The sequence below is a fragment of the Ranitomeya variabilis genome, chromosome 5, assembly GCF_051348905.1.
Source record: "Ranitomeya variabilis isolate aRanVar5 chromosome 5, aRanVar5.hap1, whole genome shotgun sequence".
Lineage (NCBI taxonomy): Eukaryota > Metazoa > Chordata > Amphibia > Anura > Dendrobatidae > Ranitomeya > Ranitomeya variabilis.
In genome coordinates, this window is record NC_135236.1 from 70687652 (window position 1) to 70713688 (window position 26037).

At 44.8% G+C, this 26037-nt stretch overlaps 1 protein-coding gene across 1 annotated transcript in view; it reads right to left on the reverse strand.

The window, feature by feature from the left end:
* Window positions 1-26037, reverse strand: part of PEBP4 (phosphatidylethanolamine binding protein 4) — a 100210-nt gene that overhangs the window by 46676 nt on the left and 27497 nt on the right. The window contains exon 3 of the mRNA XM_077262176.1: window positions 12019-12142. Within this exon, the coding sequence (XP_077118291.1) occupies window positions 12019-12142 (124 nt within the window). The remainder of the gene's footprint in view (window positions 1-12018; window positions 12143-26037) is intronic.

Sequence of the window (26037 nt, forward strand, 5' to 3'; positions counted from 1 at the left end):
GTATGTTTGCCTTTAACAACCTTCCCATGTTTTTTGTATTTGGTCCATATTTTAGACACAGCTGACTGTGAACATCCAACATCTTTTGCAACATTGTGTGATGATTTACCCTCTTTTAAGAGTTTGATAATCCTCTCCTTTGTTTCAATTGACATCTCTCGTGTTGGAGCCATGATTCATGTCAGTCCACTTGGTGCAACAGCTCTCCAAGGTGGGATCACTCCTTTTTAGATGCAGACTAACGAGCAGATCTAATTTGATGCAGGTGTTAGTTTTGGGACTGAAAATTTACAGGGTGATTCCATAATTTTTTCCCTCATAATGGAGTGACTCCATAATTTTTACCCTATGCTTGGTTACAAAAAGTAACAAATACTGACTACAACATTTTTTGTTCTTGATTTCTTTTAGTGTTTCTTAAAGCCAGAAAGTTGCCATTTGAAATGACTTTAGTTTTGTGTCATGTCTGTGATCTGCTTTTTTTCTACAAAATTAAACACCTGAATGAACATCCTCCAAGGCCGGTGATTCCATTATTTTTCCTAGGGGTTGTATAACTACCAGAGCGCACCGCTGTGATCATAACATGAGACATTTTTAGCCATTAGAAATTAGCTCTGAAGAGTATGACAGCAAGCAGAGATGTTGAGAACTTTCAAACAGTATTGATATTGAGAAATAGTCTAAAAAAAAAAAAAAAAGGATTGCTGTGCCAAGTTACACACAATCAATAGTATAGGAGAAAATGTCCAGATTGCTGGGGGACCAGGGCTGTGGAGTCGGAGTCGTAGAGTCAGAGTCCATTTTGGTGGAGTCGGAGTCATGGAAATTGAGGAGTAGGAGGTTTGGCTTACCGATTCCACAGCCCTGTAAGGGACTGACCGCTGGTATTCCAACTGATCCCCAGACTGGGACTGAGAACGGAGCAGTGATCAAGCATGGCCACCTCCGCTCGATCACTGCGACTGTTAGGGTCAGCCGAGTACAGATCTTTGCCATTTCTGGAGCGGAGGTGCCCATGCTCGATCATTGCTCTATTCAGATGGGGCTTTTCAGAGCCCCATTTTGGGAGTCCCAATAGTCGGACTCCCCAGAGATAAAAATTTATCCCTTATACCCTATACTAATATATAGGGGATAATTTAGTAACTTGGTACAACCTGTAACTTTTTATTGTAAAAAGAAAAACGTGAGCTACCACTTTGGTTCCACAAGGGATTGAAATATCTGGTGCACCTTTGCCTTAGTCCGCAAACCTTAGCAGAAGCCTCATACGCAACAGGCAGATCTTCGCCCCTCTAAAAATTCCCCGTCTTGTGGCTGAGATCTGTGCACATGGCTGACACTGGAACACTCTGTGTGCAGAAATCTACCAGGTAAAGCGACAGCCTGTCTGTCCCGTGCGGACGCACGATAAGGGGTTACCGTTACTGTGCTGACTATTATTACGCTGTTTTAACGACGCACTGTTAGTGTCTCCGCCATTATCGGATTATGCAAACAGGACGCTGAATGATCTCTGCGAGTTTATGGAATTAGATTTGACTGCGAGATGTGTGGGTAATGCCGCCGGAGGGTGATGCAATGCCGCCTAGGCCTAAATACCCGAAAGGCATTCTTACATGTCCTGTGGGCACCCTGAACCGTGCTACAAATTGGGCATCACATAGTCTGACAAAAAAAATTGGTCTTGCATGATGATATTATACTATCACTTTATGGCAGTAGTATTTCATTACTGTACGGTTTTTAACTGGTCATTCTATAGCGGTATTATACTATCAGTTTATGATCACTGTAGGCTATTTGGTTTGTGTATGGCATTGTTATAGCATAATAATAATAATAATACTTTGACAGTACTATTTCATAACAGTATGGCTGTTAATTGTCCATTGTATGGCGGTATTATACTATCAATGTATGACAATACTATTTGATAACATTATGGCTGTTAATTGCCCATTGTATGGCGGTATTATACTATCACTTTATGGCAGTAGAATTTGATCATTGTAGGTTACTTGGTTTTAGTGTCTGAGGGTATTATGCTATCACTTTATAGCAGTACCGTTTGATCACTGTATGGCTGTTATTTGGTTAGTGTATGGCATTATTACACTATCAATTTATGGCAATGCTATTTGATAACAGTATGGCTGTTAACTGGTCATTGTATGGCGGTATTATACTATCACTTTATAGCATTACCATTTGAACACTGTAGGTCATTTGGTTAGTGTTTGGCGGCATTATGCTATCACTTTATAGCGGTACCGTGTGATCACTGCATGGCTGTTATTTGGTTAGTGTATTGTTCATATAGTACGGCATTAAAGTGATCGTATAATACCACACTATAGTTTATTTGGTTAGTGTGTGGCGGTATTATACTATTGCTTTATGGAAGTGGTATTTGATCACCGTATAGGCTTTTATTTGGCTAGTGTGTGGCTGTATTATAAGCTCTTACTTTATGGCAGTACTACTTAATCACAATATGACCATTATTGATTAATGTATGGTGGATTTATACTATCACTGTATGTCAGTACTATTATTTGATCATTATTTGGTTAGTGTGTGGCGCGGTTATACGTTTACGGTATGTTTTGATATGTAATTAACACTATATATATATATATATATATATATATATATATATATATATATATATATATATATATATATATATATACACACATATACAGTGCAGACCAAAACTTTGGACACACCTTCTCATTTAAAGATTTTTCTGTATTTTCATGACTATACAAATTGTACATTCGCACTGAAGGCATCAAAACTATGAATTAACACATGTGGAATTATATACTTAACAAAAAAGTGTGAAACAACTGAAATTATGTCTTATATTCTAGGTTCTTCAAAGTAGCCACCTATTGCTTTGATGACTGCTTTGCACACACTTGGCATTCTCTTGATGAGCTTCAAGAGGTAGTCTCCGGGAATGGTTTTCACTTCACAGGTGTGCCCTGTCAGGTTTAATAAGTGGGATTTCTTGCCTTATAAATGGGTTGGGACCATCAGTTGTGTTGAGCAGAAGTCTGGTGGATACACAGCTGATAGTCCTACTGAATAGACTGTTAGAATTTGTATTATGGCAAGAAAACAGCAGCTAAGTAAAGAAAAACGAGTGGCCATCATTAATTTAAGAAGTGAAGGTCAGTCAGTCCGAAAAATTGAGAAAACTTTGAAAGTGTCCCCAAGTGCAGTGGCAAAAACCATCAAGCGCTACAAAGAAACTGGCTCACATGAGGACCGCCCCAGGAAAGGAAGACCAAGAGTCACCTCTGCTTCTGAGGATAAGTTTATCTGAGTCACCAGCCACAGAAATCGCAGGTTAACAGCAGCTCAGATTAGAGACCAGGTCAATGCCACACAGAGTTCTAGCAGCAGACACATCTCTACAACAACTGTTAAGAGGAGACTTTGTGCAGCAGGCCTTCATGGTAAAATAGCTGCTAGGAAACCACTTCTAAGGACAGGCAACAAGCAGAAGAGACTTGTTTGGGTTAAAGAACACAAGGAATGGACATTAGACCAGTGGAAATCTGTGCTTTGGTCTGATGAGTCCAAATTTGAGATCTTTGGTTCCAACGACCGTGTCTTTGTGCAACGCAGAAAAGGTGAACGGATGGACTCTACATGCCTGGTTCCCACCGTGAAGCATGGAGGAGGAGGTGTGATGGTGTGGGGGTGCTTTACTGGTGACACTGTTGGGGATTTATTCAAAATTGAAGGCATACTGAACCAGCATGGCTACCACAGCATCTTGCAGCCGCATGCTAGTCCATCCGGTTTGCGTTTAGTTGGACCATCATTTATTTTCAGCAGGACAATGACCCCAAACACACCTCCAGGCTGTGTAAGGGCTATTTGACCAAGAAGGAGAGTGATGGGGTGCTACGCCAGATGACCTGGCCTCCACAGTCACCAGACCTGAACCCAATCGAGATGGTTTGGGGTGAGCTGGACCGCAGAGTGAAGGCAAAAGGGCCAACAAGTGCTAAGCATCTCTGGGAACTCCTTCAAGATTGTTGGAAGACCATTCCCGGTGACTACCTCTTGAAGCTCATCAAGAGAATGCCAAGAGTGTGCAAAGCAGTCATCAAAGCAAAAGGTGGCTACTTTGAAGAACCTAGAATATAAGACATAATTTCAGTTGTTTCACACTTTTTTGTTACCGTATATACTCGAGTATAAGCCGACCCGAGTATAAGCCGACCCCCCTAATTTTGCCACAAAAAACTGGGAAAACTTAATGACTCGAGTATAAGCCTAGGGTGAAAAATGCAGCAGCTACCGGTAAATTTCAAAAGTAAAAATAGATACCAATAAAAGTAAAATTAATTGAGACATCAGTAGGTTAAGTGTTTTTGAATCCATATTGAATCAGGAGCCCCATATAATGCTCCATAAAGTTTGATGGGCCCCATTAGATGCTCCATATTAAAATATGCCCCATATAATCCTGCATAAAGGGTAATAAGGGCCCCATAAGATGCTCCATAGAGATATTTGCCCTATATAGTGCTGCACAAGTGTTATGGCCCCATAAGATGCTCCGCACAGCCACTTGCTCCTTATAGTGTTGCACAAGCGTTATGCCCCATACAGATGCTCCGCACAGCCACTTGCCCCATATAGTGCTGCACAAGTGTTATAGCCCCATACAGATGCTCCGCACAGCCACTTGCCCCATATAGTGCTGCACAAGTGTTATAGCCCCATACAGATGCTCCGCACAGCCACTTGCCCCATATAGTGCTGCACAAGTGTTATGGCCCCATACAGATGCTCCGCACAGCCACTTGCCCCATATAGTGCTGCACAAGTGTTATGGCCCCGTAAGACGCTCCGCACAGCCACTTGCCCCATATAGTGCTGCACAAGTGTTATGGCCCCGTAAGACGCTCCGCACAGCCACTTGCCCCTTATAGTGCTGCACAAGTGTTATGGCCCCATACAGATGCTCTGCACAGCCACTTGCCCCTTATAGTGCTGCACAAGTGTTATGGCCCCATACAGATGCTCCGCACAGCCACTTGCCCCTTATAGTGCTGCACAAGTGTTATGGCCCCATACAGATGCTCTGCAGAGCTACTTGCCCCATATAGTGCTGCACAAGTGTTATGGCCCCATAAGATGCTCCGCACAGCCACTTGCCCCATTTGCTTTTGCTGCCATAAAAAAAAAAATCACATACTCACCTCTCCGTCGCTCAGGACCCCGGCACTTTTACCTGCTCCTCGTGCGGCTCCGTCTTCGGCACTGACATTCAGCAGAGGGCGCGCACTGACTACGTCACCGCGCCCTCTGACCTGAGCGTCACAGCCAGAGGACGATGAAGACAGAGCCGCACTGGAACGAAGAGGGGTAAATATCGCGCTGCGCTCCCCCTCCCCGTATACTTACCTGCTCCTGGCGCTGTGTCCCTGCTTCTTCCCCGGCGCTGCATCTTCTTCCTGTACTGAGCGGTCACCATTACCGCTCATACATTAATGAATATGCGGCTCCACCTCTATGGGAGGTGGAGCCGCATATTCATTTCTGTAATGAGCGGGACCATGTGACCGCTCAGTACAGGAAGAAGCTGCAGTGCTGGAAGAAGCAGGGACGTCCAGGGACCGCGCCGGGAGCGGTTAAGTATAATTACATAGCCCCCGCCCCCCCTCACCTGCCGACCCCCGGGTATGACTCGAGTATAAGCCGAGAGGGGAACTTTCAGCCCAAAAAAATGGGCTGAAAATCTCGGCTTATACTTGAGTATATACGGTAAGTATATAAATCCACATGTGTTAATTCGTAGTTTTGATGCCTTCAGTGTGAATGTACAATTTTCATAGTCATGAAAATACAGAAAAATCTTTAACTGTGAAGGTGTGTCCAAACTTTTGGTCTGTACTGTGTGTGTGTATATATATATATAGCATCTACCACCAGATCCTAGCTACGCTTTTCCTTGCATATACTGAAAACAGGCGACACACGGCCAATATACAATGACCATATCACTTCTTCGACCTCCCTTCATTCATCCTTCTATAGTCTAGGTAGCACTAACAGAAATGTGAGACACTGGCTGATAAAAAACCCAAAACAAGATATAGTTTTTTTATGCAGAATTAGTTTACATTGATAAAACAAAGAGCCCCTGATAATGAATGTGATCTCTAATGTGTTAGGAAGGGAGAATTAGTAAATGGCCTCATTAAGTGTCTGCTGGGCCCCCTGCTGTCACAGTGCCGGTACTGCACCGCCCGTCACACCAGTGGCAGCTGCAGCAGCAGGCAGAGATACCGCTTATTAAGGGTATATTGACTTTTTTTTCTCCTTTAGGTGTGCTGTCCGAGTGGAGGAGGAGGGACCCCCATTCCTCCCACCGCCCCCTCTCTTCAAATCTCATGTTATCTATCCTCCTCTGCAATGGAGAAAACCATTCGGGCTTCCCCTGCATGCGGGGGCTGCGGGGAAGATACCAGAGACGTAGGGATGGGAAAGAGGAAGCTATGTTAATACAGGCTTTGTTACACAGAGAGTCATTTTCATAGTAAAATGGGTTAAATTACACGGGAAAAACAACGTGAAGCGCTCTCCGGAGGTACGGCTTAGATATACCAGCTGATGACATCACAACCTGCCCGTGACATCATACTGCAACTGGCGGCTCCACAATAACTACCCCCTCTACCTTATCAGACCTAACGTCTTTAGATTATCCAAGTCTGCTGAATAAAATCTGTTGTTCGCTGTTATCAGCCACTTAAGACTGACTGCAGTGGGTTTTTTTTCAATGGAACAAGTGGAAAACATATGTCACATGTCCGCCATTCTCACGTCAGTGTCAGACCCAACCTGATGGCAACAGAGACTCCCCTCATGAAAAATGACCGCGCGTTAATATCACAAGACAGTAGAAATGTCACCGGACGCTTTCTCGTTGATGAATGGTCCGATAAGTCGGCGCTGACTGCACCTTAAGCTTTCCCCCCATTCTTCTGACCCAGGCCGGCCCGGACCATCACTCTCACTCCATTTGCTCCTTTGGTTGCAGATGGATTGTGTCAGTGTCCGGCGAGGAATAAAGTGAACTCAGCAGCAGCGTTAATATGATCCATACATCAGGCAGCGGACGGCGGGAATCGCTGCCATTTATCAGCACTGAGCGGTGGCTGCTGAGCTTGGCAAGGCACGATGGACTCATCATTAACCCGTCTGTTGGAGAGCTCACCACAGAGTCCCCGAGGAGAAGGGTGGACGGCACCCACTGTGCACAGGGAGAGTGGGAAAGGTACCTGGTCACCAACATATTGCGCTTCAATTAGGGGATCTTATTAAAAGGCATTCGCACCTTTAAACTTATGGAAGAAAAATTAAAAGGATTGCCTCAACTGGACAAGCCCTTCTAGGAGCCGAGTTGCTCCAGTCAATAACTAGGGATATTTTTCACTTGCAAATCAGTTCTCTCAAAGACTTGTATCAGATGTGGAAAATCTGCAGGTAAATAACGCACGAGCGTTTTTAGTGCGTTTCCGCATCGCAAGGATAAACGTAGGCCGCACATGATTAGGAAGCATCAAAAACAAAGCAGCTGGTTAAAACGTGACACCAACAAGAGACGAAAAAAAAAACCCACAATAACAACGAATATTATTATTATTTATTGTTATAGCGCCATTTATTCCATGGCGCTTTACATGTGAGGAGGGGTGTACATAATAAAAACAAGTACAATAATCTTAAACAATACAAGTCATAACTGGTACAGGAGGAGAGAGGACCCTGCCCGCGAAGGCTCACAATCTACAAGGGATGGGTGAGAATACAGTAGGTGAGGATAGAGCTGGTCATGCAGCGGTTTGGTCGATCGGTGGTTACTGCAGGTTGTAGGCTTGTCGGAAGAGGTAGGTCTTCAGGCTCTTTTTGAAGGTTTCGATGGTAGGTGAGAGTCTGATGTGTTGGGGTAGAGAGTTCCAGAGTAGGGGTGATACGCGAGAGAAATCTTGTATACGATTGTGGGAAGAGGAGATAAGAGGGGTGTAGAGAAGGAGATCTTGTGAGGATCGGAGGTTGCGTGTAGGAAAGTACCGGGAGACGAGGTCACAGATGTATGGAGGAGACAGGTTGTGGATGGCTTTGTACGTCATGGTTAGGGTTTTGTACTGGTCTCTGGGCAATGGGGAGCCAGTGAAGGGATTGACAGAGGGGAGAGGCTGGGGAATAGCGGGGGGACAGGTGGATTAGTCGGGCAGCAGAATTTAGAATAGATTGGAGGGGTGCGAGAGTGTTAGAGGGGAGACTACAGAGCAGGAGGTTGCAGTAGTCAAGGTGAAAGATGATGAGGGCATGGACTAGGGTTTTTGCAGATTCTTGGTTGAGGAATGTACGGATTCGTGAAATATTTTTGAGTTGAAGTTGGCAGGAAGTGGAAAGGGCTTGGATATGTGGTTTGAAGGAGAGATCAGCGTCAAGGATTACACCGAGGCAGCGAGCTTGTGGGACTGGGGAGAGTGGGCAGCCATTTACTGTAATGGATAGGTTTGTTGGGAGGGGGGTTGTGTGAGATGGGGGAAAGATGATGAATTCTGTTTTGTCCATGTTAAGTTTCAGAAATCTAGCAGAGAAGAAGGATGAAATAGTGGACAGACATTGAGGGATTCTGGTTAGTAGGAGGTGATATCTGGTCCAGAGATGTAGATCTGTGTGTCATCAGCATAGAGGTGATACTGAAAGCCGTGAGATTCTATAAGCTGTCCCAGGCCAAAGGTGTAAATGGAGAAGAGCAGGGGCCCAAGGACTGAACCTTGTGGGACTCCGACAGAGAGGGGGCGAGGTGAGGAGGTGGTGTGTGAGTGGGAGACGCTGAATGTCCGGTCTGTTAGGTATGAGGAGATCCAGGATAGGGCCAAGTCTGTGATGCCAAGGGATGAGAGGGTCTGTAATAATAGGGAATGGTCCACTGTGTCAAAGGCAGCCGACAGGTCGAGGAGGACAGAGTAGTGTCGCTTGCTCTTGGCGGTTAAGAGGTCGTTGGTGACCTTAGTTAGGGCAGTTTCAGTGGAATGGTGTGACCGGAAGCCAGATTGTAAGCGGTCAAAGAGGGAGCAAGAAGAGAGATGGGAGGACAGGAATATTAAAAAACCTCACTCAAAAATGCAATGGAAAACAATACAAATAGCCCATGGCCGCATTCACACTAGCAGTATTTGGTCAGTATTTTACATTATTAATTGTAAGCCAAAACCAGGAACAGAACAATCAGAGGAAAATAATAGAAACATATGCACCACTTCTGTATTTATCACCCACTCCTGATTTTGGCTTACAAATACTGAGGTAAAATACTGAGGTAAAATACTGAAGGTGGCCTTATAGTTATGGATGTTTCCTGATCACAATCGTCTTGTTAGGCTGGTTGTTCCCATTCTGAGCTTTTGACGTTGCAAGGAAATTTGGTTAATTGCGTTTGAGTGATTTTTACTTTTTCTACATCCGTTTTGCCGCTGCGTTTTTTTGGCTTTTGTTGGTAGGTTATATTTTTTAAACAAAGACTTCTTTGAGACTTCTATAAATCCCATCCTCTTTCACACGTCAGTGTGTCAGGTACGTGTGATGACAGTTCTCACACGTACTGGAGACACGTACACATGTAAATCCATTACCTGTGCACATGTCAGTGTGTTTCCATGGATCGTGTATCCATGGGTAAAATGTCCGTTTTTTAGCAGCAGCACGGCCCGCAAATAGTCCCGCACACGTCCATGCAGATGACACACAGGGATGTCATCCGTGTGACACGTACCGGCACCTGAGAAGCAGCTGTACAGATAGTGCTGTTCCCCGGCGCCGGGTGCTGAAGACTGCACACATCATTCTCCCCTTCCGGCACCATAAATAACAAGATGTGTGAAACTGGACTTAGGCTGGGGTCACATGAGCAATGAATGCGACAGAATCAGGCCCATTATACCAATGACATCTTAGTGTGATCCGGTTCTCTCGCATGAGGAAAATCGCAGCACAGATGAGAAGATGGAGAACTTAATTTCTCCATCTTCTCCACTGTATGGGTGCGTGATCCGGAGTCTGAAGCCATGCAGCGTTTTTCTTTTCTTTTTGCGTTTTTTTATTTCGGCATGAGAAAACAATCGCAGATCTGCACTGCCCCATGGTATAACATTGGGCCACCAATGAAACCTATATAACTTCATTTTCTCCCTGTAGCTGCTGCAGTAAGCTGGTCCTTTTACCGCAGACTATCTTTATATCAGGAGTTAAATAGCATTTCTGGACATGACAGGTTCCCTTTATTCTAGTCTGTCCTAAGGTATGAACCAGGGTTAGATCCAAAATGTATACTAGCAGCCCCCTGTGCATCTACATACATCCCCCTAAATTCTGTATGTCAAACAGCACAGTAACTAAGGGGGGTGTAAAAATTTATCAAAAGTGACTAAAAGAAAAACTGTCTTTGTTACCTATATGCAACCAATCACAGAGTAGATTACATTTTACCAGATCAGTTTATGAAATGAGAGCTGCGCTGTGATTGGTTGCTATGGCCAACAAAGCCAATTTTCCTTTTAGACACTTGCCAAGCCAGGCCTGGATCCTTTATATTCTGCATCATTAGTGTCCGCTATAATCCTTCCACTGACACTACAGCACTGCCATCTAGTGGACAGAACTAAACATTGTTCTTAAAAGTGTTCCTCTATAATCTATGAAATCTGCTCCCTATTCACAGCGGAGGCAGATATTCTGTGGGATCAAGAGAGGGAGAACCGACTGGTTATTAAAGAAAAAAAAAAAATAGTGAAAGACTTCCAGCTACTTTTTATGAAAGTCTGAGGAGTCTAATGAGAACTGGTATAGCAGCTCAGCTCCATTGAGGTGAACGGGACTCCAATATACCATTAAAACTATGTGAATAGGCGTGGTGCTGTTCTCAGAAATAAAAAAGAGCAACCATATTTATCTAACATGTTCGGTGTATTCAACAGAAACGCAAATAGAGTTACCAAATAAAGCTTTGTTTGCTACCACAAGTCAGACAAAGCTCTCCATGTATATTAGGACAGGTATGAGACATTATAGAGGGCTTCTCACCTCTGTCCTCAAAGCAGCAGATCCAGAAGATCAATTATCCAGATCAAATCGGTAAACGGTGCTTGTGCCAAGTAATCCGAAACCAGATCTGCCCGTCACCCCAGCTAATAAGATGATGGCACCAGGGCTGTGGAGTTGGAGTCGCGGAGTCGGAGTCCATTTTAGAGGAATCGGAGTTGGTGTCAAGGAGTCGGAGGTTTGGCTTACTGACTCCACAGCCCTGGATGGCACAGAGCGCAGTCACCTACCCACAGACACCAGTAGCTTATACTGAAGGGGGTGTCCTAATGAGAAAATCCATATATAACGAGGAACATACAACCAACGCGGGAGCCCTAAACAGTACAATACAATTATAATTTTCCTCGCTCGCCCTCCAGGAGGAAGATCAATGTCTGGCCCATCAGCATCAGTTCACACCAATCTTCCTGTTCCAGGGTTGGAAAAATACATTTAACAGGACAAGCAAAGAATTAGAGAACATTGGCAATATGGCTCCAGTTCGGAACGGAAACCACAACGAAATGGTGGTATTGTACGAAAGATCCCAACTGTACCCAGCAGTACAAGCCACCGAGGTCTCGCGGAGACAAGCGTATGATCGGTCCGTATGCACATGGCCCATTTTCCATGCAGACCAAAAGAACAAAAATAACTACTTAGTCTAGCTTAAGGACCAGCTTTAGGTCTGGATTAAGGACCAGAATAACGTGTGCAATGTAAAGGCATCTCCGGCACCGGTCAGCCATGTACATGAGCACATGGAGACAGACGGTCATGTTTGCAATCGGCGGAGGCCACGGGCCCGTGTTTTCCATACAGCTGTCTGAAAAATCATTCTGCATGCTTCCTACCTTTCTGCATCACTTTTTTAATGTAACCTACCTCCTGGGCGTTAGAGTATGTAATCACCGGGGCATCACTCAGTGCTTGGGTGTAGTTTTCACAGGGTGGGACGTGTTTGCAGGACACATCACCTATGCCTTGATATACAACATGGAACCCATCACTACGAGAAAGGAGAGAATAAAAGGTGTAAAGAAAGGATGCAAAAGGATACGTGTTATGGTTCTCAATGGCAAGAGAACATAGCCCAGCAAACATACGAACTAGCTCTTGGAAGGATGGAAACTAAACTGACCATGAACTAAACCTGCCGCACAACTAACAGTAGCCGGGTAGCGTAGCCTGCGTTTTATCCCTAGACGCCCAGCGCCGGCCGGAGGACTAACTAATCCTGGCAGAGGAAAATATAGTCCTGGCTCACCTCTAGAGAAATTTCCCCGAAAGGCAGACAGAGGCCCCCACAAATATTGGCGGTGATTTTAGATGAAATGACAAACGTAGTATGAAAATAGGTTTAGCAAAGTTGAGGTCCACTTACTAGATAGCAGGAAGACAGAAAGGGCACTTTCATGGTCAGCTGAAAACCCTATCAAAATACCATCCTGAAATTACTTTAAGACTCTAGTATTAACTCATAACATCAGAGTGGCAATTTCAGATCACAAGAGCTTTCCAGACACAGAAACGAAACTACAGCTGTGAACAGGAACAAAATGCAAAAACAAACAAGGACTAAGTCCAACTTAGCTGGGAGTTGTCTAGCAGCAGGAACATGCACAGAAAGGCTTCTGATTACAATGTTGACCGGCATGGAAGTGACAGAGGAGCAAGGCTAAATAGCGACTCCCACATCCTGATGGAAACAGGTGAACAGAGAGGATGATGCACACCAGTTCAATTCCACCAGTGGCCACCGGGGGAGCCCAAAATCCAATTTCACAACAGTACCCCCCCCTCAAGGAGGGGGCACCGAACCCTCACCAGAACCACCAGGGCGACCAGGACGAGCCCTATGAAAGGCACGGACCAAATCGGAGGCATGAACATCAGAGGCAGTCCCCCAAGAATTATCCTCCTGACCGTATCCCTTCCATTTGACCAGATACTGGAGTTTCCGTCTGGAAACACGGGAGTCCAAGATTTTTTCCACAACGTACTCCAACTCGCCCTCAACCAACACCGGAGCAGGAGGCTCAACGGAAGGCACAACCGGTACCTCATACCTGCGCAATAATGACCGATGAAAAACATTATGAATAGAAAAAGATGCAGGGAGGTCCAAACGGAAGGACACAGGGTTAAGAATCTCCAATATCTTGTACGGGCCGATGAACCGAGGCTTAAACTTGGGGGAAGAAACCCTCATAGGGACAAAACGAGAAGACAACCACACCAAGTCCCCAACACAAAGCCGAGGACCAACCCGACGCCGGCGGTTGGCAAAAAGCTGAGTCTTCTCCTGGGACAACTTCAAATTGTCCACTACCTGCCCCCAAATCTGATGCAACCTCTCCACCACAGCATCCACTCCAGGACAATCCGAAGATTCCACCTGACCAGAAGAAAATCGAGGATGAAACCCCGAATTACAGAAAAAGGGAGACACCAAGGTGGCAGAACTGGCCCGATTATTGAGGGCAAACTCCGCTAAAGGCAAAAAAGCAACCCAATCATCCTGATCTGCAGACACAAAACACCTCAAATATGTCTCCAAGGTCTGATTCGTCCGCTCGGTCTGGCCATTAGTCTGAGGATGGAAAGCAGACGAGAAAGACAAATCTATGCCCATCCTAGCACAGAATGCTCGCCAAAATCTAGACACGAATTGGGTACCTCTGTCAGAAACGATATTCTCCGGAATACCATGCAAACGGACCACATTTTGAAAAAACAGAGGAACCAACTCGGAAGAAGAAGGCAACTTAGGCAGGGGAACCAAATGGACCATCTTAGAGAAACGATCACACACCACCCAGATGACAGACATCTTCTGAGAAACAGGAAGATCCGAAATAAAATCCATCGAGATGTGCGTCCAGGGCCTCTTCGGGATAGGCAAGGGCAACAACAATCCACTAGCCCGAGAACAACAAGGCTTGGCCCGAGCACAAACGTCACAAGACTGCACGAAGCCTCGCACATCTCGAGACAGGGAAGGCCACCAGAAGGACCTTGCCACCAAATCCCTGGTACCAAAGATTCCAGGATGACCTGCCAACGCAGAAGAATGAACCTCAGAAATGACTTTACTGGTCCAATCATCAGGAACAAACAGTCTACCAGGTGGGCAACGATCAGGTCTATCCGCCTGAAACTCCTGCAAGGCCCGCCGCAGGTCTGGAGAAACGGCAGACAATATCACTCCATCCTTAAGGATACCTGTAGGTTCAGAATTACCAGGGGAGTCAGGCTCAAAACTCCTAGAAAGGGCATCCGCCTTAACATTCTTAGAACCCGGCAGGTAGGACACCACAAAATTAAACCGAGAGAAAAACAACGACCAGCGCGCCTGTCTAGGATTCAGGCGTCTGGCGGACTCAAGATAAATTAGATTTTTGTGGTCAGTCAATACCACCACCTGATGTCTAGCCCCCTCAAGCCAATGACGCCACTCCTCAAAAGCCCACTTCATGGCCAAAAGCTCCCGATTCCCAACATCATAATTCCGCTCGGCGGGTGAAAATTTACGCGAGAAAAAAGCACAAGGTCTCATCACGGAGCAATCGGAACTTCTCTGCGACAAAACCGCCCCAGCTCCGATTTCAGAAGCGTCGACCTCAACCTGAAAAGGAAGAGCAACATCAGGCTGACGCAACACAGGGGCGGAAGAAAAGCGGCGCTTAAGCTCCCGAAAGGCCTCCACAGCAGCAGGGGACCAATCAGCAACATCAGCACCCTTCTTAGTCAAATCAGTCAATGGTTTAACAACATCAGAAAAACCAGCAATAAATCGACGATAAAAGTTAGCAAAGCCCAAAAATTTCTGAAGACTCTTAAGAGAAGAGGGTTGCGTCCAATCACAAATAGCCTGAACCTTGACAGGATCCATCTCGATGGAAGAGGGGGAAAAAATATATCCCAAAAAGGAAATCTTTTGAACCCCAAAAACGCACTTAGAACCCTTCACACACAAGGAATTAGACCGCAAAACCTGAAAAACCCTCCTGACCTGCTGGACATGAGAGTCCCAGTCATCCGAAAAAATCAGAATATCATCCAGATACACAATCATAAATTTATCCAAATAATCGCGGAAAATGTCATGCATAAAGGACTGAAAGACTGAAGGGGCATTTGAAAGACCAAAAGGCATCACCAAATACTCAAAGTGGCCCTCGGGCGTATTAAATGCGGTTTTCCACTCATCCCCCTGCTTAATTCGCACCAAATTATACGCCCCACGAAGATCTATCTTAGAGAACCACTTGGCCCCCTTTATGCGAGCAAACAAATCAGTCAGCAGTGGCAACGGATATTGATATTTAACCGTGATTTTATTCAAAAGCCGATAATCAATGCACGGCCTCAAAGAGCCATCTTTCTTAGCCACAAAGAAAAAACCGGCTCCTAAGGGAGATGACGAAGGACGAATATGTCCCTTTTCCAAGGACTCTTTTATATATTCTCGCATAGCAGCATGTTCAGGCACAGACAGATTAAATAAACGACCCTTAGGGTATTTACTACCCGGAATCAAATCTATGGCACAATCGCACTCCCGGTGCGGAGGTAATGAACCAAGCTTAGGTTCTTCAAAAACGTCACGATATTCAGTCAAGAATTCAGGAATCTCAGAGGGAATAGATGATGAAATGGAAACCACAGGTACGTCCCCATGCGTCCCCTTACATCCCCAGCTTAACACAGACATAGCTTTCCAGTCAAGGACTGGGTTATGAGATTGCAGCCATGGCAATCCAAGCACCAACACATCATGTAGGTTATACAGCACAAGAAAGCGAATAATCTCCTGGTGATCCGGATTAATCCGCATAGTTACTTGTGTCCAGTATTGTGGTTTATTGCTAGCCAATGGGGTGGAGTCAATCCCCTTCAGGGGTATAGGAGTTTCAAGAGGCTCCAAATCATACCCACAGCGTTTGGCAAAGGACCAATCCATAAGACTCAAAGCGGCGCCAGAGTCGACATAGGCATCCGCGGTAATAGATGATAAGGAACAAATCAGGGTCACAGATAGAATAAACTTAGACTGTAAAGTGCCAATTGAAACAGACTTATCAAGCTTCTTAGTACGCTTAGAGCATGCTGATATAACATGAGTTGAATCACCGCAATAGAAGCACAACCCATTTTTTCGTCTAAAATTCTGCCGTTCACTTCTGGACAGAATTCTATCACATTGCATATTCTCTGGCGTCTTCTCAGTAGACACCGCCAAATGGTGCACAGGTTTGCGCTCCCGCAGACGCCTATCGATCTGGATAGCCATTGTCATGGACTCATATAGACCCGCAGGCACACTCAGAACTGAGAAAAAAAAAAAAAAAAAAATCTTCAGCAGACTTCTCTTTTCTCTCCTTTCTCTGTCAATTAATTTAACCCTTTTAGGCCGGTCAAACTGTTATGGTTCTCAATGGCAAGAGAACATAGCCCAGCAAACATACGAACTAGCTCTTGGAAGGATGGAAACTAAACTGACCATGAACTAAACCTGCCGCACAACTAACAGTAGCCGGGTAGCGTAGCCTGCGTTTTATCCCTAGACGCCCAGCGCCGGCCGGAGGACTAACTAATCCTGGCAGAGGAAAATATAGTCCTGGCTCACCTCTAGAGAAATTTCCCCGAAAGGCAGACAGAGGCCCCCACAAATATTGGCGGTGATTTTAGATGAAATGACAAACGTAGTATGAAAATAGGTTTAGCAAAGTTGAGGTCCGCTTACTAGATAGCAGGAAGACAGAAAGGGCACTTTCATGGTCAGCTGAAAACCCTATCAAAATACCATCCTGAAATTACTTTAAGACTCTAGTATTAACTCATAACATCAGAGTGGCAATTTCAGATCACAAGAGCTTTCCAGACACAGAAACGAAACTACAGCTGTGAACAGGAACAAAATGCAAAAACAAACAAGGACTAAGTCCAACTTAGCTGGGAGTTGTCTAGCAGCAGGAACATGCACAGAAAGGCTTCTGATTACAATGTTGACCGGCATGGAAGTGACAGAGGAGCAAGGCTAAATAGCGACTCCCACATCCTGATGGAAACAGGTGAACAGAGAGGATGATGCACACCAGTTCAATTCCACCAGTGGCCACCGGGGGAGCCCAAAATCCAATTTCACAACAGATACGGAAAAAAGAAAACATTATGCCCATAGTGCCCAACAGTAATTTGCACTGCATATCCCTTTTATTGAATCGGACCAGACACCAGGGCTGTGGAGTTGGAGTCGTGGAGTCGGAGTTAGTTTTGGTTGGAGTCGGAGTCAGAGTCGGTAGAAATGTACCGACTCCAGCTTTAAAAAAAATTTATTAATATTTCATAATTGAACTTTCATATGAATTTTATAAATGTTACTCAAATATATATGTTCTATCAAACTATGAACAACAGTGATAAGCAGTGCTGCTGGAGATAGAGACATTTCTTACTTCTTGTGTGTCACTGTTCTCCACTGCCCTTATCTAATCTTATACTTGGTTAACCTCATGCTGCCCCAACCCCCCTACTTACAATGTATGAAACTGAAAGTGAAAATGTGTTGCAAATTCTTAGTAGTAAAGCTCCTCCTCTAGACTAGATGTTTACTAGGTGTGCGTCTTCCAAGCATCTCACAGTTGCTACTCAGAAGAGGAAGACTGTAAGAAGTATTATCATTTCAACAAATTTTGCATCAGCTAACTGTGAGTACATGAGGAATAACAGTATTACTGACCACTATATCAGTTGTACAACCTGGCAATTTTGTACAATTGTTTTTAGAAAAAACAATTGTCATTTGGATTGTGAATGCAGAATTAAAAACCTGAGAATGTCAAATAAGTGTCACATTAAATCAGCTGTATTTGAACATTTCACCATCACTCAAGATAGAAAACATTATGTCTGTCAGTGTATGACAAATGATCCAGACGAAAACAAATGCTGTGAAGCCAAGATCAGTGCATATTCAGGCAAAGATAAAAATGCTCCTACCAGAGCTTCTAATCTAAAGAGACATTTACAGCGCTTTCATCCAGAAGTACTGAAAGCAGTGGATGAGAGAGACTGCATCCAAACCAATGAACCAGTGCCCAGCTCTTCCAGCCAAACAAAGGAGCAGAGAACTTTGCAGCCATCAGTTGCAAGATATTTTGTCAGTGACAAAGTTACTGTGACAATGACAGTAGATACATTTAAAAAACAGATCATAGAGCAAGTTGTAAAGGATAGTGTGCCTATTTCATTATTTTCACGACCAGCTTTTATGTGTCTGAATTGGGAAATGGCCCGCAAGCTTGGTGTTTCTCTGGAGAGAGAGAGTATTAGAAAATTAGTAATCGAAGAAGCTTTTAAACAAAAGGAAGAACTTAAAAAAACTCTCAAGGGACGCTTTCTGTTTCTTAAAATGGATGCCTGCACACGTCACAGAGTGAACTATTTTGCCATCAATGTCCGATTTGTTTGTGACAAAAATGAAATAGTTACCAAGACATTGGCAGTAAAAGACACCAAAGCTCATCACACCAGTGAGTTTCTCCACGTCTTGGTGGAAAAGGTTCTGCAAGACTATGAACTTAAAAAAGAGCAAGTTCTTTCTGTCGTAACTGACAATGCTTCAAATATGATAAGTACTATTAAGCTAATGAATGAGAGTAATGATGGTGACCAGCAGCTGGAAGAACATTCTGGGTCCACAGACTCAGAAATGTTTGAAATAGAGGAACACAGTATTGTAACTGAGGAGCAAACTGAAGTTGCTTCAGATGAACAGCAACATGATAGTTTAGATGATCTTGTTGAAACTGCTTCAATACGTTCTTTCATTCATCACATGCACTGTGTTGTGCATACTCTACAGCTGGCTATAAGAGACAGTCTGCAAGAAGGACATGCTGCTGCACTGATTAGCAAGGTGAGAAAATTGGCTACTGTTGCCAGAACCCCTAAAGTTGACTCAATTTTGAAGAGACCTGCTGGAAAAGGGGCAATTATTGATCAAGCCACACGATGGGGCAGTACTTACTTAATGATTCAGCGCTTGGTTGAACTGAAAACCTTTCTTGTAGACATGGCTAACTGTTGTGAATTTGGATTCTGGGCTCCCCCGGTGGCCGCTTGTGGAATTGGACTTGTCATCCTCTTTCCTGTTTCACCTGGTTCCATCAGTAGTGGGTGTCGCTATTTAAGCTCATTTCTCTGGTGGTTTCTTGCCGGTCAACAATGTTATCTGATGCCTCTCAGTGCTTGTTCCTGCTTCTAGACAACTACTAGATAAGTTGGACTTTTGTCCATGTTTTGTTTTGCCTATTTGTTCCAGTTCACAGCTGAAGTTTTGTTACTGTGTCTGGAAAGCTCTCGTTGATCAGGGATTGCTACTCTGGCGTTATGAGTTAATGCCAGAGTTTAAGGTAATCTCTGGATGGTGTTTTGTTAGTGTTTTTCTGCTGACCATGAAAGTATACTATCTGTCTTCTGCTATCTAGTAAGCGGACCTCAAATTTGCTAAGACTATTTTCCTGCTGCGTTTGTTGTTTCATCTGAACTCACCGTCATTATATGTGGGGGGCTACTGTCTTCTTTGGAATATTTCTCTAGAGGTGAGCCAGGTCTTATATTTCCCTCTGCTAGCTATTTAGGTCTTAGGCCAGAGCTGGGCATCTAGCGATAAATAGGAAATGCTACCTGGCTATTTCTAGTTGCGCGGCAGGCTTAGTTCATGGTCAGTATAGTTCCATCTTCCGAGAGCTTGTCCCTCTATAGGCTTGCTATGATCTCTGCCTGCAGAGATCATGACAGTTTGACCGGCCATAAAGTGTTAAAGACCCAGGTTGAGAAAGGAGAGTTATAAGAAGTCTGCTGGAATTTTTTTTTTTTTTTTTTTTTTTCCTCCAGTCTGCCTTGCTGCAGTCTTTTTTTCTCTCTCTCCTCCTAATCTCTGTATGCTCTGTGTGCACCTGACAATAATGGATCTCCAGAGTGTAACTGCGGGTTTGAATAATCTCATCACGAAAGTACAAAATTTACAAGATTTTGTGGTACATGCTCCGGTATCTGAGCCGAGAATTCCTTTGCCGGAGTTCTTCACAGGGAATAGAGCTAGCTTCCAGAATTTCCGAAATAATTGTAAGCTTTATTTGTCCCTGAAGTCTCGTTCAGCTGGAGACCCTGCTCAGCAGGTTAGGATTGTGATTTCCTTGCTCAGGGGTGACCCTCAAGATTGGGCCTTCTCATTGCCAGCAGGGGATCCTGCGTTACGCGATGTGGATGCGTTTTTTCTGGCCTTGGGCTTGCTTTATGAGGAACCTCATTTGGAACTTCAGGCAGAAAAAACTTTGATGGCACTATCTCAGGGGCAAGACGAAGCTGAAGTTTTCTGCCAAAAATTCCGTAAATGGTCTGTGCTTACTCAGTGGAATGAGTGCGCCTTGGCGGCAACTTTCAGAGAAGGTCTCTCTGATGCCGTTAAGGATGTTATGGTGGGGTTCCCTTTGCCTGCAGGTCTGAATGAGTCCATGACAATGGCTATTCAGATTGATAGGCGTCTGCGGGAGCGCAAACCGGTGCACCATCTGGCGGTGTCTATGGAAAAGACGCCAGAAAGTATGCAGTGTGATAGAATTCTGTCCAGGAGCGAGCGACAGAATTTTAGACGGAAGAATGGATTGTGTTTCTATTGTGGGGATTCTACTCATGTTATATCAGCATGCTCTAGGCGTACAAAGAAGCTTGATAAGTCTGTTTCCATTGGCACCATTCAGTCTAAGTTTATTTTGTCTGTAACCCTGATTTGTTCTTTGTCATCCATTGCCACGGACGCCTATGTTGACTCTGGCGCCGCTCTGAGTCTTATGGATTGGTCCTTTGCCAATCGTTGTGGTTTTGATTTAGAGCCTTTGGAGACTCTTATTCCTCTGAAGGGGATTGACTCCACCCCATTGGCTAATAATAAACCACAATACTGGACACAAGTAACCATGCGTATCAATCCGGATCACCAGGAGATTATTCGTTTCCTGGTGCTGTATAATTTACATGACGATTTGGTACTGGGATTGCCATGGTTGCAGTCTCACAACCCAGTCTTGGACTGGAGAGCAATGTCTGTGTTGAGCTGGGGATGTAAGGGTATTCATGGGGACGTACCTTTGGTTTCTATTTCGTCGTCCATTCCCTCTGAAGTCCCTGAGTTCCTCTCTGATTATCAAGACGTCTTTGACGAACCCAAGCTTGGGTCGTTACCTCCGCACCGTGAGTGCGATTGTGCCATAGATTTGATACCGGGTTGTAAATATCCAAAGGGTCGTTTGTTTAATTTGTCTGTGCCGGAACATGCTGCTATGCGGGAATATATAAAGGAGTCTTTGGAAAAGGGACATATTCGTCCATCTTCTTCTCCCTTGGGAGCTGGGTTTTTCTTTGTCTCAAAAAAAGACGGCTCTTTGAGACCATGTATTGATTATCGGCTTCTGAATAAGATCACTGTTAAGTATCAATACCCATTGCCATTGCTTACTGATTTGTTTGCTCGTATAGAGGGTGCTAAGTGGTTCTCTAAAATTGATCTTCGTGGGGCGTATAATTTGGTGCGGATCAGGCAGGGGGATGAGTGGAAGACCGCATTTAATACGCCCGAGGGCCACTTTGAGTATTTGGTCATGCCTTTTGGTCTTTCTAATGCCCCTTCAGTTTTCCAGTCTTTTATGCATGATATTTTCCGCGATTTTCTGGATAAATTTATGATAATATATCTGGATGATATTCTGATTTTTTCTGATGACTGGGACTCTCATGTCCAGCAGGTCAGGAGAGTTTTTCAGGTTCTGCGGTCTAATTCTTTATGTGTGAAGGGGTCTAAGTGCGTTTTTGGGGTCCAGAAAATTTCCTTTTTGGGGTATATTTTTTCTCCCTCTTCCATTGAGATGGATCCCGTCAAGGTGCAAGCTATTTGTGACTGGACTCAGCCCTCCTCTCTTAAGGGTCTTCAGAGATTTTTGGGCTTTGCCAACTTTTACCGCCGATTTATTGCTGGTTTTTCGGATGTCGTTAAACCACTGACTGATTTGACCAGACAAGGCGCTGATGTTGCTAATTGGTCCCCTCATGCTGTAGAGGCCTTTCAGGAGCTTAAGCGCCGTTTTGCCTCTGCCCCTGTGTTGCGTCAGCCTGATGTGAATCTGCCTTTTCAGGTTGAGGTTGACGCTTCGGAGATCGGAGCTGGGGCAGTGTTGTCGCAGAAAGGTTCCGACTGCTCCGTCATTAGGCCTTGTGCCTTCTTTTCTCGCAAATTTTCGCCCGCAGAGCGGAATTATGATGTTGGGAATCGGGAGCTTTTGGCCATGAAGTGGGCGTTTGAGGAGTGGCGCCATTGGCTCGAGGGGGCTAGGCATCAGGTGGTGGTATTGACTGACCACAAAAATTTGATTTATCTTGAGACTGCCAGACGCCTGAATCCTAGACAGGCGCGCTGGTCTTTATTTTTTTCTCGCTTTAATTTTGTGGTGTCATACCTACCGGGTTCTAAGAATGTTAAGGCAGATGCCCTTTCTAGGAGTTTTGACCCGGACTCTCCTGGTAATTCTGAACCCACAGGTATCCTTAGGGAGGGAGTAATTTTGTCGGCCGTTTCTCCTGATCTGCGGCGGTCCTTGCAAGAGTTTCAGGCGGATAGACCGGATCGTTGTCCGCCTGATAGACTGTTTGTTCCGGATGATTGGACCAGCAGAGTCATCTCTGAGGTACATTCTTCTGCATTGGCAGGTCATCCCGGAATTTTTGGTACCAGGGATTTGGTGGCAAGATCCTTCTGGTGGCCTTCCCTGTCACGAGATGTGCGAGTCTTTGTGCAGTCATGTGACGTTTGTGCTCGGGCCAAGTCTTGTAGTTCTCGGGCTAGCGGACTGCTGTTGCCCTTGCCTATTCCTAAGAGGCCTTGGACACACATCTCGATGGATTTTATTTCAGATCTGCCTGTTTCCCAGAAGATGTCTGTCATCTGGGTGGTCTGTGACCGTTTCTCTAAAATGGTCCATTTGGTTCCTCTGCCCAAGTTGCCTTCTTCTTCTGAGTTGGTTCCTCTGTTTTTTCAGAATGTTGTCCGATTGCACGGTATTCCTGAGAATATTGTTTCTGACAGAGGTACCCAATTTGTGTCTAGATTTTGGCGGGCATTCTGTGCTAGGATGGGCATAGATTTGTCTTTTTCATCTGCTTTTCACCCTCAGACTAATGGCCAGACCGAGCGGACTAATCAGACCCTTGAGACATATCTGAGGTGTTTTGTCTCTGCTGACCAGGATGATTGGGTTGCTTTTTTGCCATTGGCAGAGTTCGCCCTCAATAATCGGGCCAGTTCTTCCACCTTGGTGTCCCCGTTTTTCTGTAATTCGGGGTTTCACCCTCGATTTTCCTCCGGTCAGGTGGAATCCTCGGATTGTCCTGGAGTGGATGCGGTGGTGGAGAGATTGCATCACATCTGGGGGCAGGTTATGGACAATTTGAAGTTGTCCCAGGAGAAGACTCAGCGTTTTGCCAACCGTCATCGTCGTGTTGGTTCTCGGCTTTGTGTTGGAGATTTAGTGTGGTTGTCTTCTCGTTTTGTCCCTATGAGGGTCTCTTCTCCTAAGTTTAAACCTCGGTTCATCGGCCCTTATAGAATATTGGAGATTCTTAATCCTGTTTCTTTCCGTTTGGACCTCCCTGCGTCCTTTTCCATTCATAACGTTTTTCATCGGTCGTTATTGCGCAGGTATGAGGTACCTGTTGTACCTTCAGTTGAGCCTCCTGCTCCGGTGTTGGTTGAGGGTGAGTTGGAGTACGTTGTGGAGAAAATTTTGGACTCTCGTGTTTCCAGACGGAAACTCCAGTATCTGGTCAACTGGAAGGGTTACGGCCAGGAGGATAATTCTTGGGTCAATGCATCTGATGTTCATGCTTCTGATCTTGTTCGTGCCTTCCATAGGGCTCATCCTGGTCGCCCTGGTGGATCTGGTGAGGGTTCGGTGCCCCCTCCTTGAGGGGGGGGTACTGTTGTGAATTTGGATTCTGGGCTCCCCCGGTGGCCGCTTGTGGAATTGGACTTGTCATCCTCTTTCCTGTTTCACCTGGTTCCATCAGTAGTGGGTGTCGCTATTTAAGCTCATTTCTCTGGTGGTTTCTTGCCGGTCAACAATGTTATCTGATGCCTCTCAGTGCTTGTTCCTGCTTCTAGACAACTACTAGATAAGTTGGACTTTTGTCCATGTTTTGTTTTGCCTATTTGTTCCAGTTCACAGCTGAAGTTTTGTTACTGTGTCTGGAAAGCTCTCGTTGATCAGGGATTGCTACTCTGGCGTTATGAGTTAATGCCAGAGTTTAAGGTAATCTCTGGATGGTGTTTTGTTAGTGTTTTTCTGCTGACCATGAAAGTATACTATCTGTCTTCTGCTATCTAGTAAGCGGACCTCAAATTTGCTAAGACTATTTTCCTGCTGCGTTTGTTGTTTCATCTGAACTCACCGTCATTATATGTGGGGGGCTACTGTCTTCTTTGGAATATTTCTCTAGAGGTGAGCCAGGTCTTATATTTCCCTCTGCTAGCTATTTAGGTCTTAGGCCAGAGCTGGGCATCTAGCGATAAATAGGAAATGCTACCTGGCTATTTCTAGTTGCGCGGCAGGCTTAGTTCATGGTCAGTATAGTTCCATCTTCCGAGAGCTTGTCCCTCTATAGGCTTGCTATGATCTCTGCCTGCAGAGATCATGACAGCTAACCCTCAACTGAGGCTAAATGAAAGTCAGTGGAATCAGGTGACTGAGCTGGAAAAATTACTAGAGCACCCATTTACAGTGACTAAAAAATTACAAGCAGAGGACTTAACTCCAGGTATTTTCTTAAAGGAGTGGAAGAACCTGATGTTTCACCTGTCCCAAAGAGGAGGGTTAATTGCAAGTGGCATTGCTACATCAATGAAACGGAGAGAGGAGCTACTATTACAAAATAACATTCTTTTAGCAGTTGTTTATGTAGACCCAATGCATCGGATTCTTCTAGATGATCAACAGCTAACTAAAGGAAAAGAAGCTCTGTTTGAAATAGCAGTAAGGATGAAAGGGTTGCAGAACAGTCAGGAGGAACAAGAAGAATTTGGTCGTCCTGCCACATCTTCACCCTCATCAACTGATGAAGAATTTAATTTAGAAAAAATATTTGGATCACAAGGACCGTGCAAAGCGTTCCCGCATAGAAGAAGAGTCATCCCCATCAAACACAGCCAGTACATTTCAGCAGAATTTTTCATGTGCACTAAAAGAAATTGAGAAATTTGACCGTTCATCAAAAATAACAGTGCAACAAGCGATTCCTCTGTATCCTGACATTGTCAGAGATGTTGCCCGAGTGGTTACTGCTTTGCCACCAACCCAAGTTAGTGTAGAGAGGTTGTTCTCTGCTCTCAAAATAATTAGATCAGATTTGAGGGCATCCATGAAGGAGGATCTGACAGAGGCAATACTTTTTCTGAGGACAAATTTATAGATTTCTTCTTATTAACTGCATAACAGTGTTTATTGCATATTTACTTACAAGAATTGCTATATTCTAATTATTATTATTATTATTATTATTTATTTATATAGCACCATTAATTCCATGGTGCTGTACATGAGAAAGGGGTTACATACAGAGTTATAGATATCATTTACAGTAAACAGGTTTACAGTGACACACTGGTACAGAGGGGAGAGGACCCTGTCCTTGCGGACTTACATTCTATGGGATAGTGGGGAAGAGACAGAAGGTAGGGGTGAGGCGGTGGCGGCTCAGGCGGTGGTGAGGTGGCGGCTCGGGTATTGTAGGCTGCAGGCTTTCCTGAAGAGATGGGTTTTCAGGTTCCGTCTGAAGGATCCGAGTGTGGTG